Source organism: Harmonia axyridis, chromosome 6 (assembly GCF_914767665.1).
Source record: "Harmonia axyridis chromosome 6, icHarAxyr1.1, whole genome shotgun sequence".
Lineage (NCBI taxonomy): Eukaryota > Metazoa > Arthropoda > Insecta > Coleoptera > Coccinellidae > Harmonia > Harmonia axyridis.
Genome location: NC_059506.1, coordinates 35,816,071 through 35,831,890, shown reverse-complemented (window position 1 = coordinate 35,831,890; position 15,820 = coordinate 35,816,071). Strand labels below are relative to the sequence as shown.

Here is a 15,820-nt window from a genome sequence, read left to right as displayed (position 1 = left end):
CTTCGAACTGAAGGATTTCAATCAACCGATGCTCAATCTAATCTAATCTTGGCCAGAGGCAGGTCCTTCAGGTGGGAATCCCAGTCAAACACCACCATCAGGCTGTTATTATTTCGAACGTCGGAACCCACCCTGAAATTTGATCTCTCCGTGGTACCACCAGGTCTGCCACGGTCGGAAAGAACGCCAGAGGGCCCGAGAGGCAGTCATTTGTTTCTTTTCATTCAGAAACTGAATCACTGGAGGAATTCGGCCGGGTCAAGAAGATTATTAAGGCCATTTGGCTTAATTATGTTTCACAATGGCACAAGGACTGGTCGGAGACTGTTTGTCTAAGGTTTTGGAATCACCGACGCGGGTATGGACGCCAAAGTGCGGTTTAATGTACTGAAATGGTCAAAATTTATGAGTTTGTAAATTCGAAATTGCGTATATTTTTGTTTGTTAAGTTGATACGACTGTTGTTGATAACTGATATGAATTTGATGACGTTTGTCTTTCTGGTTTACGAAAAAAATTATTGCAATGAACTGAAATTGGAAATATGGTTGTGGCAAATATCAAGGGTGTTTTTTTTAGAGCTATAGAACTTTTAATTGCAATAAAACAACGATGGATTATTCGATTGACATGAATTTTATTTATCCGCAAGATAATCTTGTGTCATTACATTTTGAATATGATTTCTGGCATATGGCCGCCACAGCTGGCTCGGATGTAGTCCAATCTGGACGTCCAATTTTTGATGACTTTTTCCAACATTTGTGGCCATATATCGTATATCGGCAATAGCACGGCGAATGTTGGCTTCCAAATGGTCAAGGGTTTGTGACTTATCCGCATAGACCAATGACTTTACATAGCCCCACAGAAAGTAGTCTAGCGGTGTTAAATCACAAGATCTTGGAGGCCAATTCACAGATCCAAAACGTGAAATTGGGCGGTCACCAAACGTGTCTTTCAATAAATCGATTGTGGCACGAGCTGTGTGACATGTTGCGCCGTCTTGTTGGAACCACAGCTCCTGCACATCATGGTTGTTCAATTCAGGAATGAAAAAGTTAGTAATCATGGCTCTATACCGATCACTATTGACTGTAACGTTCTGGCCATCATCGTTTTTGAAGAAGTACGGACCAATGATTCCGCCAGCCCATAAAGCGCACCAAACAGTCAGTTTTTCTGGATGAAACTGTGTTTCGACATACACTTGAGGATTAGCTTCACTCCAAATGCGGCAGTTGTGTTTGTTGACGTAGCCATTCAACCAGAAGTGCGCTTCATCGCTAAACAAAATAAAATGGACGTAGTGCTCGATACGTATTCCGCACAGAAGCATTATTTCCGAAATAAAATTGCAATATTTACAAGCGTTGTTCAGGCGTGAGTCTATTCATGATGAATTGCCAAACCAAACTGAGAATAAATCATTTGACAGCTGTTAAATCGGTCGCCATCTTGAACAGTAATGCCAACTTAAAGTTATATACCTCGAAAAAAAAACACCCGTTAGTATCATGTTGAAATGGAAAATAGAAATTAAAAACTATGAAACATTGAATATTGTATAAGTTTATGAGAAAATGGAAAAGATTTCAATTATTACAAATATACAGGGTGATTCAAAAGTCTAGGTCATAACTTTATGAAGTAATGATTTAAGTTAAAATAAGAAGTTCATCATGAAACTCTTCAAAGTCTTATGAAATTTTCAGAAGAATTGGCTGGTATTCTGCATTGATCCTTTTTTCTTCAGGATCAGGAGGGTTCAATCAAATAACCTACTAGGCAATAATTCATAATAAATAACCCCACATCATAAAATCATGTTATCAAAGATACGTAAAAATACGATGCAACAATTTTCAGCACAAAGCTTTTCTTCGAACAATTCCCGAGCTTTATTATCGTAGATAATAAACCAAAATGGCGGTGCGTTTCTTTACCCAGGATTTGCGACCGAGCGCGCCAACATCCGACATGTTTATTCAAACATTTCTCACCTAATTGTAATTCATGTGCCAGGCAAAGTCAAATCCGATTTATTTGGCCGAGGGTCTAAATTGAATTCGAACACTAATTGTTCGAAAATGACTGCTTTACAAGTTGTAACCTGGGCATTATCTTTTTTACACCTCTCCTTCACCATCTGGTCCTAAAGTACGGGATACACGAGAAGACTTCTCTCCGACGGACTTGGCCACAGCATAACATTGCAAGACGAGCAGAAAACTAGTGACTAGTGACAGTTTCTGTGGCATAGAAACTTAGGTCGTAAATCTTTTAAAGTTTAACTATTCGAAAATGAGTCTAGTGCAACTGTTAATGTGAATATATTACGCTACCGAGCTCTGATTGATCATTTTTATAGCCGGAAATGGAAGATATTGATGTGGATGACTCTCATTCCCAACAAGACGGCGCTACGTGCCACACAAGGAACGAAACAATCGCACGCTCTATTAGAAAGACGTCACACACTGCCATTTTTGGTTCTCCTGTCAGTGTTCGGAATCCAAACAAATAAATTGTCATTCAAATTAGTACGGTGTCGTTGAAAGAATTGGCTTATTTTCATAAATAAGAGTATTTGAGGAACGATTTCAGTATTAATTGATAGACAGAAGGAACGAGGTTAATACCAGTAAGTTTGAATCCTGTATCATTCCCCAGATTTTGTAAAAAGCCGTGTTTATTAGTTGAACTTTAAGTTCGAACTTACTGGCATTAATCTCGTGCCTTCTGTCTATCAATTAATAGTAAAATCGTTCCTCAAATAATCTTATTTATCAAAATAAGCCAATTCCTTCAACGACAACGTACTAATTTGAATGACAATTTGTTTGTTTCAATTCCGAACACTGACAGAAGAACCAAAAATAGCGGTGTGTGACGTCATCACTAATAGAGCGTATTTGTCGCAAATGGTCACCGAGATCTTGTGATGTAACACCTTAAAACTTTTTTCCTTGAAGCCACGTGAAAAATAAGATCTATATCAATACTCCACAATAAATTCAAAACCTTGGAGATAGAATTCGTTATCGAGGACCTATTAGGCCAATTGAAAAGTCCCCGGTCTGATACACAGATGGCGGTGCTAGTATTAAATTCATATGATTTTTAGTTAGTACCAACCTTCAAACGTTTCAAAATTTGACAGCAGTCCGACCATTAGTTCGTGAGATATTGCGTTGTTAGTGTAGCTACTTTTGTTATTCGAAAAAAGATGGAAAAGAAGAATTTCGTGTGCTGATTAAATATTGCTCTTTGAAGGAAAAAAGGCTGAAGCAAAATCTTGGCTTGGTGAAGAGTTTCCGGGGTCTAGTCCGAGAAAATCAACCATCATTGATTGGTATGAAGTTTAAACGTGGTGAAATGAGCAGCGAAGACAGCGAACGCAGTGGACGCCCAGAAGAGGCTGTCACCAACGAAAAAATCTAAAAAGTTAACAAAATAATTTTGAATATCATTAGAGTGAAGTTGACCGAGATAGCAGATATTGTGAAGATATCATCTGAACGTGTACATCCTATCATTCACGAATATTTGTACATGAGAAAGCTGTGTGCGAAATGGGTGCCGCGCGAGCTTACAATCGATCAAAAGCAACAACGTGTTAATGATTCTAAGCAGTGTTTGAAGCTGTTTAAGTGCAATAAACCTCATGAAAAAGATATGGTGCTGCAAACATTGCAATGGTGGCCAATTGGATTATATCGTTTTCCTTCGTTAATGGCATACCTTCTTGTTTACAACGAAATAAACATCTATTAATTTTTCCTAAAATATATCCTTTTTTATTATCAAAATGAAACTTTTTATTGGAAAACCCTTAGACGAAAAACCTCAATTTCCAGGTTTCGACAGTCATTTCTTCACTTGACAATCCTCTAACCACGTTGTCGTACTTTTACAAAATCGATAAGATCCAGATATTATCGTGTGTGGGAAGCCTTATATTTTCGCCCTTCTCCGGGCTTGAACCGATCATATATCGTATGGCACAAAGAGACCGACTATTTAGCCATATTATATTATTGGTTAGCCGCTGCAGGCCCCAGTATAGCCAACAGTTCAAACGTCTGGAAAGCTCATAAATACTTAATGAATTGAAATAATTATTGGAAGGTATTGAGAGTATTCTTTGACCATTTGCAGCAAGCCATCAACATTTCTCGATGAAATAGATTTTATTACCTTCGTCATATTCTATGAATACAATTTTTTCTATGAAATATTCATTCGTCAACAGTGAATTGTTTTTCCAAGAAATGATGCGCAATTTCAGAAAAGATATTTGCTATTTAGCATTAGGTAGATATTTCAGATTTTTTACAGAAGCTTAGGATTATCATTTTCTACGCGTCAAAAAATTATTCAAAAACTTTCAATAGGAAAAGTCATAGACAAATAACATCTGTCATGTCAATATTTAACTTCATACTCATATTTTCGCTGTAAATTCTTTCGTGAACTTTAAAAGCTTCAAATCCGTAATCAACATGTAATATTTTCTTCGAAAAACCCAAAACAAGATGGAAATGATGGAATGAAAAGTAGTCAAAAGAATCAGGAAAAATGGTACAGTACTTTACAATTTTTGGAAACATTTTATGGTGGTGTTATTTCGTAATAACTTCTTTTTTCGAAACTTCAATACTTTGTGCTAAATTTTACATTGTGGCAAACTTCTTGGAGGTTTTCATTCCAACTTTGCAGGTATGTAAAAATAAACGGTTTATAGCAATAATTTTTTTTTGAATACTTTTTGCAGCCTGCTTCAGAATTCTTCTTAGAATTGGTACAGTATCCGCATTATTGTGCCAAAAAGTTGAAAGCTAGATGCTGCCTACTGAAGAATCCTTTCTAAAATGGCCACAATTGGGAGAAATATATTTTTCATCGGAGTATATCACTAAATATTGTGTTTCGAGCTATTTTTGGGGGAATGAAGTTGATTGAGAATAATTTGAGACAAACTGATTTGAATTTTTCAGGTGTTCTCAATTTTGATTTCTACCAGTGCACAATTGTTATCAAGATTACAACTCTAAAGATGTTTTTCCATTAAAAAATATATTTCAGCAGATATTTCCTTATTGTTCGATATGTTGGTGTAGGTACTCGAGAACCTCAGAATTCCGCTAAATCCATTTCTGAATTAGAACACATTATTTTTTACCAATTAATTTAAGTACCGCAGTACCATTCAGCCCTAATTGGTTTACTGGTTGAATTTTCCTACTACTTACCTAGGTATATAGCTTAAGGTGAGAATAGAACAACCCCCAAACTTTTCAGTACCTACTCATAATTCGAGTACTTTCAGTACCTCAGTAAAATTGGGTTGAGTACTATCAAACTATGAATATATAGATAGAGTATTTCTTAAGCTTTTTTGAAGAAGGCTAAAAAGTACTAAGTAATATTATTAATATAATAACCCCTAAGCTTTGAAATACCTAAAACTCCAGTACTTGAGTACCCCTTGTGAAATTGAGTGGATTACTTTCAAACTATGATTATTTGAGTATTTCTTAAGCTTTCCGTAAAACGACAAGTATTATGTACGGTGAGTCACCAAATAGAAACTACTAGAGTACTACCCAATTTTGATTAGGTAATCGATTGCTAAATTCAAACAAACTATTTTGTAGCATGTAGGTACTGAATACCGAAGTACATTCAGCTCATATTGATTTACAGGTTGAATTTTACTACTACTAAATATCTATATATCTTTAAGTAATAATAGAATAACTGCTATGCTTTCCAGTACTCAAAATTCGAGTACTTTTAGTATCTTGATAACATTGAGTGGCGTATTATAAAACTATGGTTAATTGAATGTTTCTTAAGCTTTCCGTAAAATGACAAGTACTGTATATGGGGAGTCGCCAAGTAGAAAGTACTAAAGTACCAACACAATTTCAATTGATCGATTGCTAAATTCACACAAATTATTTTTTATCAAGTAGGTACTTTGAGTACCGAAGTAAATTCAGCTTATAATAATTTACAGGATGAATGATCTTGCTACTGAATATCTATATACCTTCAAGTAAAATTAGAATAACCTCTAAGCTTTACAGTACTCAAAATTCGAGTACTTTCAGTATCCTGGTAAAATTGAGTAGAGTACTATCAACGTATAATTAGTTTCTTAACTTTTTTTTTTAATTTACACAAATTACCTATTTTTTAGGGAGTAGGTACTTTGATACCGAAGTACCTTCAGCTCATATTGATATACAGGTTGAATTTCCTTGCAAACTTAATATATAGATAAGATATAAGATATAGCTTTAAGTAATAATATAATGACCCCAAAACTTTCGAGTACCTACAACTCAACTACTTCGAGTACCCTAGAAAAATTGAGTGGAGTACTATCAAACTATGATTAATTTAGGGTTTCCTAAGCTTTCAGTAAAAAGACAAGTACTGTGTACGGTGAGTCACCAAGTAGGAAGTACTAAAGTACCACCCAATTTTGATTAATCGATTGCCGAAATTTCTGTTCCCTTAAGTCCTAATCCACCTCAGGCAGGGTAGGTACAAAAAATCTTACTCCCCTTTCAAAAAACCACGGAAGAACCAAATCCGATTTGCCCTCTATTCACCCCGTAAAAAAAAAAAGAATCGAAAATAAAAAAACCCGTGTGACTTTCTAAGCCGGAAAGAAATCTGGGCACAATCAGCGAAACAGTCTGGTTGGAATTGATGTTGGCGTGGGTCAACTTAACACATATTACGGTGCGGTTTAACAGGGCCGCCTTTTGACGGTGCTGGCCGTTACAATGCCGCTTATTATGGCGCTGAAGTCGGTCCCCCTTTGGCGGCACGACTTCAACGGGCCACCCTCTGTGTGCTGGAGATTTATGGACCGGGCCGTCGTTTGTTGCCTTGTCCCAACACTCTGTGCAGTTGACACCGATGTCATTTCGGGTTATGACTACGGGGCGCGGATTACATGTGTGTGCGTTCCGTTTGCCGAAAGGAGGCGAGGTTGTCGAGAGCATTGTTGTGGCTTGAATGGGGAGGTCTGGAAGTCGGTAATGACCTACGGGAGTAAGAGGCTTTGAATATTTGGAGGCGATGCGATTTTTCGCGATTCGAATGGTAGAGTTTGATGAATAACGCTTTTTGGTTGAAAATGGTGTTCTGCATGGAACGGTGTTTGGGCCTGTTTTGTTCTTGGTATCGTCCATACTGTACAGATTTAACGATTTTTGATATGAACGGATATGATTTTAGTGATGATACTAACGATATTTTTAAGGGATCAAAGGTACTCAGAATTGCGTATTCAAGAAACCACTTGAATGTTCCACAATTACCAGAAAAAGTCGAGAGAACAGCAAATTTCATACTATGGTTCATGCACTCCTGGGATTCGATACTATATCCAGTATATTCGCTCTGAAAAATCAAACTACATATTCATTAATTCATTCCTTTTATATTTGTATCCATTATGTTGATTCGTGGCTGGAGGACAGAAAATAAGAATCCTCTACGATATGCCGAAGTTTCGTTCTTCATTTCTGGTCTTTCTCGCGGCTAGAAAGTTATGTTTTCCTAAAGAAATGATACAATACAAGATATTTGTAACGACAATACTGTATATTATATTGTCATTAAGAAAAGCAAATATATTTCAATTCAATATTTGAAAAAGTCTGAAGGAGTTCTATCACAAGAACGGTGATTTTGACGTCGACAAACAGCATGGCGGTGGAAAGGTGAAGGTTTTGGAAGATGCAGAATTGCAGGCATTACTTGATCAAGACTCGTGTCAAACGTCAAGAATAGGCAATATCATTGGGAGAGCAACAAGTCATTTCAAAACGTCTGAAAGTCATTGAAATGATTCAGAAACAAGGAAATTGAGTGCCGTACGTGTTGAAGCCGAGAGATGTTGAACGGCGTTTGTTTGCTTGTGAACAGTTATTTGCAAGGCAAATACAGAAGAGATTTCTGCATCGCATTGTGACTGGAGTCAAAAAATGGGTTCATTACGATAATCCCAAGTGCAGAAAATCATGGGGATATCCCGATAATGCTTCCACCTCGACGGCCAAACCGAATATTCATGGTTCCAAGGTGATGCTCAGTATTAGGTGGGACCAGCTCGGCGTAGTGTATTATTAGTTGTTAAAAACGACTGAAACAATCACAGGCGATCATTATCGAACGCAATTAATGCGTTTGAGCCGAGCATTAAAAGAAAAACGGCTGCAATACAACGAGAGACATGATAAAGTTATTTTACAGCATGACAATGCTCGATCCTATTTTGCGAAAGTAGCCAAGACATATTTGGAAACGTTGAAATGGGAAGTCCTACCCTACCTGCCGTATTATTCAGACGTTGCTTCCTCGGCTATCACTTGTTTGGATCAATAACACACGGCCTGGCTGACCATCACTTCCGGTCTTATAAAGAGGTAAAAAATTGGATCGATTCGTGAATCGCTTCAAAAGATGACCATTTTTTTTCAACTATATGAGAGGAAGTACTGGCCAGCGATAGAAAATACTATACATCATAAATGTATAACCAGTTTTTTACAATAAAGCCTCGAATTCCGGATAAAATGGCGGAACCAAAGTTGTCCGCTTATGTACAAAAACAGGAATTTTGACAGGACGTCTGATGAATCAGTCCACTTTCAATTTTGAGAAATTCCTATCATCCTCATAACTGTGTAGGTCTATCTGCTTACAAAACTCTTAAGAGAATAATTGTTAGTTATTTCAATAAGTAATAAACTCTTTGTTTGTAATTTGGAGTTATTCCCGATTTAAAATTCATTATCGAGAACAGAGAGCGTGAAAATCTCAAGGGTGCTTAGATTTTATTTTTCCCCGAACAATTTCGTACACAAAATGAATGATGTGGGGTCTGTGTTCTTGAAATTCATAAAGTAAAGCGTAGACTCGCCTCTTTCACCAATAACAGAAGGTAATAATGCTGATTTACGCTGAGAAAAGCAGTAAAGATCAGTTCGTGCTAATATTTCACGGATTTTACTCTCTTTGTTCCAAGTATTTTCAGATTCGAAATGTGTGTCAAAATGGTGGCTAGCATGCAAATTGATATTAGTTCTGAACCCTTGATGTTGGCCTCGAAGGAAGAAGGAGTCATTCATAAAATAGGACCTCTCATAACTTCAATAAACAAAATATACAGAAAGGATATCTGGTAACTTTCGGAAGTTGTAACTGACACAATAAAATAACAAATTTGGTGATTCATTCAGAAATCATTTTCTCAACTATTCAATCGAACAAAACTGCAGAATTATTCATTAAATACCATATGAATACCTACACGAAACCATCATTTTTAATTTTGTGCAAATAACACAAAACTATACACGCCTCTTGGTGAAACATAGGAGCATAACTCGATTTAGTGGATACGTGTGGTCATCACACCGAGCGAAATTGAAATTATCCATCATACAAAATATTTCAGGCAACATCTGCTGCCTACAAAATCCATAAACCCAGCGAAAATTCAACTGCTCTCAAAGGCAGCTCTTCACATTGAATTCACTCCAATTTTCTACGTAATGATTTCATCCTAAAAGACCATTGTGCAATTTCAACGATATCATTGAGGATTACTGATATATAAGTGGTACAAGTGTAAGCCCTATATTGGGCTGAATAAGCTGTTTTTACCATCATTGAACCTACACAGCGTATTTTGTGGGTTTTTGCTATTTGAAACGTTAGCAGGTTTGTGCTTCCCACCAGTTTTACCAGATAAAATATTACCTGTTTTCAGAGGAATATTTTTTAGAAATATGGAAAAAAACTACACTCTTCTCCACGAAATATTTATGTTGAGAAAAAATTAATCCTTTGGCGTGGACAGGGTCGAGCATTGTCATGCTGTGAAATCACTTCATCATGTCTCTCGTTATATTGCGGCCGTTTGTCTTTCAGTGCTCGGCTCAAACGCATTAATTACGTTCGATAACGATCGCATGTGATTGATTCAGTCGGTTTTAACAACTTATAATACACTACGCCGAGCTGGTCCCACCAAATACTGAGCATGACCTTGGAAACGTAAATATTCGGTTTGGCCGTTGACGTGGAAGCATGGCCGGGATATCCCCATGATTTTCTGTGGTTTGAATTATCATAATGAACCAATTTTTCGACTCCAGTCACAATGTGATGCAGAAATCCCTTCCGTACTTGCCTTGCAAGCAACTGTTCATAAGCAAACAAACGTCGTTCAACATCTCTCAGCTTTGATTCGTAAGGCACCCAATTTCTTTGTTTCTGAACCATTTCCATGACTTTCAGGCGTTTTAAAATGGCTTGTTGCGTCACTCCCAATGTTCCTACCAATTCTTGTTGCGTTTGACAGGTGTCTTGATCAAATAATGCCTCCAATTCTGCATCTTCGATAACCTTCTCTCTTTCATCGCCATTCTGATCTTCGACGTCAAAATCACCGTTCTTGAAGCGTTGAAACCATTCTCGGCACATTCTTTCACTAATAGCGGCCACACCATAGGAAATTGGGAGCATTCGATGAGCATCAGCCACAGATTTTTTCATATTAAAGCAGAAAATTGAAACCTCTCGCAAATGACGAGAATTTGGCTCGAAAGCTGACATGTTTAATCGAGAATAACTTTATGATGCAGACTTAAATCGACTAAAATTTCGATGGCGTTATGTTTACAAATACCTGATCTTATTGTATGTCATCTACGATCCATTTATTTCGACTACCACATACTGCTTCAGCCATCTATTGCAAAACGGCTGAAGCAAAGTTGTACACCTAAATTTTTTTGACACAGTAGTGTTCACATAAGTTGTAAATGAATAAAAGGAAAATAATCGAAAACAATCTATGTGGGAAAAGTGCACAATTTTTTCGGCTACCTGTTACCTTTTACTTTGCAGAATATCTTTCATATCTTCGCAATTCATCAAAACACTCCATCAAAAAAAAAAAATCAGTTTTATTCGATCAACGCCTGAATGTTCACCTTTCCGATGTGTACTGTTCCCATTTCTTAGATCATCAATCATTCAGCTTGCAGTACAGAATAGCCAACATCTTGCTGCTCAATTAGGCAGGTATTGGAGCCCACACAAGATGCCATTGTCACCATCTAGCCTGTTGAAATGAAGAGAAGAACTGTACAATGATTTAGATGATGTTCTTCTAACACGATTTTTGTCGGCGATGAGAGCTAGAAATATTGTATTTCGTTTCTTCAAGATATTAAATTATATGAGTTTTTTTTTCAAAATGCGATGATGAATGGTTTTCCAATAAGGAGTTGAATTATCGATAGTATTTAGCCAATTGACGACGAGTTTAGACAGTACTTTCATTCTCTGAAGGTGTTTCTTCATTTCTAAGGAAAACAATCGAAAAGTACAAGAATTCACAACTTAGCAGAATATACTCAAGGGAAATGTACCTTTAGTGCCTACCTCAGAGTAATAAACATAGATAGAGGGATCATATGTCTTTTTCAGTGAACATATTATGTCCCCAACATGAACTATCAAATTTGATATGAAGCGCGCCAAAATGAAAACATATCAGTGATACGATCTTTCACTAAATTCGCGAGTTTTTCCACAAAGAACGCACTTCTTATGTCCCAGAGTGAATCAACGTTTCATATTTACTCAAAACATATTGAAATGAATACCTGAATATATCAGAAAATCAGAAAACAAACTTCAAGCGCGCCAAACGACGTGAAACAACGGATGACACTAGGAGAGCAATAGTTGCCAAACCTTGGAATTCAGCAGGTAGATACAGAAAATAATGAATATTCTGTTTATTATGAATTCGACAATTAGGAAAAATATCGGATTCCAAAAATTCAAATTTGCATGTTTAAGTGAGAATCACACAAATAAATATATTTCATTCAATATAATATACATTCATAACGATATAGTAAAATTGTGGATTTGAAAATGTATCACAATCCGACAACGTAATCTAACCATGTTGGGGACATGTAAAAATTGCGTATACTTCCTTTATATATGTTTATTACTCAATGGTACCTACTTAACTCATAGTAGATGATAGATATCAAATTCCTCATCAGAATCAATAAATATAAACCTAATAAGACTTCTAACGACGCATTCTTAACAGAAAGACTGTAACTGCTCTTGAAAAATTGTCTGACGTACATATTAGTTTTATTAATTAGTGAAATCAGTTACAAGTGTGGCCAATTCCCTCAAGTTTATTCATATAATCGAAGGGGGGTCAATAAAGAGTTTCTGTGAGTCGCCCCCCAAGGAAGAATCCTTAATGGCCAAACATTCATCATTTAACACTTTGATGCAGTGTATATTTCATCTGTCACGTTGACCAGTTGGTCGATATATTACTGTTCTTCTTTTTTGATCCGAGGATTTGTTGATACAGGGTGGCCGGAGGAAAGCAAATCAAGGGTTAAAAATTTTGAACTTTGATATTAAAAAAATTTCCAACATTTTGTAGTGGATTTTAACAATTTCATTACGTTGTTGGAACATGTTTCGTTTAAATTTTAGTAAAGGCGTATTTTTACTTGGCAAATGTCAAAAGATTTCAGCTTCAAAAGCGACAGCTGTCCAGAAAGCGGGCTATTCAAAATGAAATGAGTGTATATTACAAAAATCTAACTTTTTTGTGTCCAGTGTATAACATTCTCGATTTGTTTTTCCAGGAAAGGACGGAGATAGCGATACCGAGTCTGAGCCAGGGATTCCTCTGAAGAGAAAACAGAGGAGGTCAAGAACAACGTTCTCTGGAGAACAGCTTGAGGCCTTGGAGAGAGCCTTCGCTAAGACGCATTACCCTGATGTTTACGTCAGAGAGGACATTGCCCAACAAACAGGATTAACGGAAGCTAGAATACAAGTATTTGTACTTTTCCTATCGTTCCTCTGGATAGGGGGTTTTTCCAATATTGCCTCGTGCTATAAACTATCCGACAGAGTAGTTGTCCATTCGGAACTAAAAACGTATTCAAGGGATCACTCTTGGTTGATTAATTTTTGTTTCATTGAAAACCTAGAGTAGTATAGAGATAAGGAGGTTTTGAATACCTAGTTGATTTGGGAATTTTACCAAAAGATCAACATTTCAAAACTACTGATACTAAAAATATTTAAAAATAATATCCCTTCATTGTTTTCAATTCACAAAGGCTCAGAAAATCACTGACGCTTTGTCACAAGCTTTTGCGTACTGTATCGAATGAAAAATGTATTCATTACTTAGGCACCTAACTTGAAGAAGACTTTCGGAAAAATCATATATCTGTTGAGGTGTTTCAGGAACAAAATTTTCAAATAACTTAATAATAATAATAAATAAATAATAACACCAAATTTCTACAGAATATGTCAATTAATTCCTAAGATATCGAAGTTTGAAGAAGAATCTTTTTTGAACTTCTACACAAAATTTTGTACAATTGATCGTATCATATTTTGCAACTACTCGAATAAAATATGCCTCAAAAGTTTTGGCATGAATTTCTTGATATAATTTTAGAAAGAAAACATAGTGAGACAATTTTTGACAACCGGTTCGATAAAGAGTTTTAAAAACAACAGAATTTTTATTTCAAACTAAATGTAAAGGTCAACGTTCTTCAACAAAGAGCAGTCTTCTGGATACAAGGACCTGTATATATCAAATACCTCAATTTGTTGAGAGAGCAGTTTAGGTAAAGACCTATTATTCTATTCCTAATTGGCTCAGAGATTACTGCATCCAAAATACTCGACTGCAGAACTTTATCAGTATTATTACGATTACGATTCCAACCCCGATTATACTCGATTACCACCCCTGTCCATGACATGTTCGAAACCATTCCTTTTATCTCTGTGACGTCACGCTTCAATGTGGACTTCTATGGAAACAGGAAGTTTAATACGCGAGCTACATACCTGTGCAGAATCAATAGAGAACTGGAATTTCAACTTGAAAATGTTTACCCGTTTTGATAGGAGAGGGATCATCCCGGAACTCTGAATATTCCCGGAACTTTTGGAGCTTCAGTTTGAATGGATCGACCAGAATGAACATTTGATATGGATGCAGCCAGCTATGTAATATAGTTACAATCGTGAAAACTTTTTCTGGGGAAATCATAATGATCTTTTCAACTGATTATTGCTAAAAGGGTGTTAGCATTGAAGTGACTACAATGAAAATTTTTATTTTCTCTGGATTTATGTTTTTAGAAGACACACGTGTCTTGTGCTAGTCTAGAGAAGATCCCTAAGATCTACCTTGCCAATAGATCTAATTGACTCGCTTATATATCCAGATTATATATCACTTTAGTCCATTGCTCTACCAATTTAACAGACCTATTAAAACTTTAGATTCATTTAACTAATAATAAAATACAAATTATGAATGCGAAAGGAACAAATAGACATAGAAGCTTTAGCTACTGAAGCTATCACTTATAGATACTTACGTGATATCAAAATTTCTTATCGAAATAACTTTAATTGATGAGTATAGGATATTGCCCAATCTACTTATATAAAAGAGGTCTTACGGGAAAAATGTGCAATTGAAAGTACCTATACTTTGCTCAACATTTCTCTAGAAGATCTTCTACCATCTTGACTAATTTGGGAGCATTGGCTAATACTGTGAAGATTCAGCTTGTTCTGGACTTTTGTATAATATGTTTCAGCGCTTTCAACAGTCCAGCTGAGTTTCTCCAGATAAATCTCTTATTCCCTAGATTTTATCCTCCAAAGTATTATTGAGTTATTTTTTGTTTTGAAGATTCATGTTACGCACCTCCAAAACTGTTAAGAAGAGGAGTTGACCTCAAAGATATTGTAGTAAACAGCAGCAAGACTTCACAATTGTTTGTTCCATAGTTCTATTCATTTTATGTGGTTTCTAATTCTTGTATTCATCTATATCGCGAAGTAAACACAAAACTATAATACTCTTTTTAGCAACCTAATCCTAAAGCTAATATTTTTACAGGTCTGGTTCTCCAACAGAAGAGCCCGTTTGAGAAAGCAAGAAACAACCTCATCAAGTCTAGCCTTCGCGTCATCTTCAATGCCAAACACATCATCCCACTTCAACCCCTCCTACTACCAAGATTGGAGTGGGTCTCAACTAGCTAACTACAACATGTTCCAACAGATGTCATGCTATAACCCTGCAACAGCTGCCGAGAACACAAGAGCCGACTACCAAGCTTATATCAACGCCAACAACTTATGCTTTCAGAGGGATCACTTCAGCAGGATATTCAGGAATGAAGATTCTAGAGGAACCAACTGTGATCCTGTGAACACGGGTTGGAATAGAACCTCTTGGAACAGTGGTACGTTGCCTGCATCGAATGGTGGTACTGCTGATGACAGAAGTTATGGTGCTAGTGGTGTTAGTGATGCAACACAAGCACAGTACAATTCGTGTGTTAAGAACTTTTGGGGTTGATGTTGTTGGGATTCTTACCTTTCTAAGAATTGGGGGCTCTTTGGAAAGCTAGGTTACCTCCAGAAAATGGTTTTTTCTTCGTAGGAAACGTGGTACTGGATGCATTGGTGCTGCAATGCAGACTTTGTACATTTCAAGTGATAAGAACTTTCGAGGTTGATATTGTTGAGCATCTTTAAGCCTTCATCACAAAAAATGGTACCTCAAACGACAATAGTGATGTTACTTGTGGTTTGAAAATTGAGATCAATATTCTTGAGCTTTAAGCTTGGAAAACCAGTCTTCTGCATCTAAATAGGAAAAACCATATTCTTTGTG

General features: G+C 36.4%; 1 protein-coding gene and 1 long non-coding RNA gene across 2 annotated transcripts in view; both read left to right on the top strand.

Moving 5' to 3' along the window:
* LOC123682079 (protein gooseberry-neuro-like) overlaps window positions 1-15,795 on the top strand; it is a 32,209-nt gene extending 16,414 nt beyond the window's left edge. Inside the window, exons 4-5 of the mRNA XM_045620477.1 lie at window positions 12,735-12,928; window positions 15,038-15,795. Coding sequence (XP_045476433.1) covers window positions 12,735-12,928; window positions 15,038-15,502 — 659 coding nt within the window. The 3' untranslated portion in view covers window positions 15,503-15,795. The remainder of the gene's footprint in view (window positions 1-12,734; window positions 12,929-15,037) is intronic.
* LOC123682080 lies at window positions 4,385-5,094 on the top strand. The gene is made up of 2 exons (XR_006747774.1): window positions 4,385-4,722; window positions 4,778-5,094. It is a non-coding gene; the product is annotated as an uncharacterized LOC123682080 (long non-coding RNA).
* Window positions 15,796-15,820: the final 25 nt, after the last annotated feature.